Source organism: Myotis brandtii, unplaced genomic scaffold (assembly GCF_000412655.1).
Source record: "Myotis brandtii unplaced genomic scaffold, ASM41265v1 C42290891, whole genome shotgun sequence".
Taxonomy (NCBI): Eukaryota; Metazoa; Chordata; class Mammalia; order Chiroptera; family Vespertilionidae; genus Myotis; species Myotis brandtii.
In genome coordinates, this window is record NW_005321700.1 from 1 (window position 1) to 1,269 (window position 1,269).

The 1,269-nt window shown below is 51.6% G+C and overlaps 1 protein-coding gene across 1 annotated transcript; it reads left to right on the plus strand.

The window, feature by feature from the left end:
* Positions 1 to 205: 205 nt before the first annotated feature.
* Positions 206 to 815, plus strand: LOC102259925 (kinase D-interacting substrate of 220 kDa). The gene is made up of 2 exons (XM_005852947.2): positions 206 to 426; positions 666 to 815. Exons 1-2 carry the CDS (start codon positions 235 to 237, stop codon positions 798 to 800), a joined length of 327 nt encoding a protein of 108 aa, XP_005853009.1. The 5' UTR covers positions 206 to 234; the 3' UTR covers positions 801 to 815.
* Positions 816 to 1,269: the final 454 nt, after the last annotated feature.

Below are 1,269 nucleotides of genomic sequence, written 5' to 3' on the forward strand. Positions count from 1 at the left end.
GAAAGAACTGAAGGCCACAGGGTCCTGTGGACTCGGGGGTGAATGGATTTTCAAAAATAGAAGACACGCCTCCTGGCACTTGTGATGTGTTTGTGGTTATTTATGTTGACAACTTATTGTCAGAAATAGCTGTCATAGGCCACCTTCTTGAAAACATCATTGTATTATTATGGCATAAATCATATTTTCTAGAATATATTAATTTCTTGGGCTGGTTTCTGTGCTTAGAATTCAATGACTGCACTTATCGTGGCTGTAAAAGGAGGCTACACACAGTCAGTAAAAGAAATCTTGAAGAGGAATCCAAATGTGAACTTGACAGACAAGGATGGCAACACAGCGCTGATGATTGCGTCCAAGGAGGGGCACACGGAGATCGTGCAGGATCTGCTGGATGCCGGCACCTACGTGAACATCCCCGACAGGGTAGGTGCCTGTTGGTCTTGTAGTGACGTTGATGGGAGACGACCTCAATGTCCCACCACCTCCCTAGGTTCTTCCTGCACGAGGGCCTTCTCTCAGGGTTGTTAGTTCCTCAAAGTCCTCCCTTCAGGGAGAGGCCTCTGTGCCGCGGGATTTTCAGGAAAAACGGTTGCATTATACGTACTGACCTGCTGCAGAGCGTGCCCGTCTGCCGCTCACTCCCCTGTGGTCTGTCTGTGCAGAGTGGGGACACCGTGCTGATCGGCGCCGTCAGAGGCGGCCACGTGGAAATCGTCCGCGCGCTGCTCCAGAAGTACGCGGACATCGACATTCGAGGGCAGGTACGTGTGGCTGCGGGTGGTGGGCTCGGAGTGTGATGGGCTGTCAGGTTGGCTGATCACAGTGCCATCTGCCAGCTGGAAGCCCGGATATACTTCACAATGCCTCTCACATCCACGGCGTTGTTAGGGAATTCCTGTGTGGATGCCAGGTTAGCTTTAGAGAGAAGTGAGTTAAAATAGCTCGGGGTTTGAGTGCACCCCTGTACTGATGTAGATGCACTCAGTCCTGCACTGAGCAGCCGAGAGCACTGAGACTGGGCGCCGCTGAAGTGTGTTATGCAGATGGAGTGTCTTTACTTCCTTTATGTTTCCCTCTGTCTGTCTGCTTCGCCCCTTCCCGCCGCTGCATCACCCCTCCTTCCCCCGTCCGCCTGCCTCTCCTGGGCACTGGTGGTGCCTGTGGGCTTTGCCAAGGCAGCCTTTGCCCAAAGGTTATTAATTTAGGTAAAACATCCCTAAATTTGTGGGTTTATCCAGTATTTCAGAGCTTTAGCTCATTTTGTTG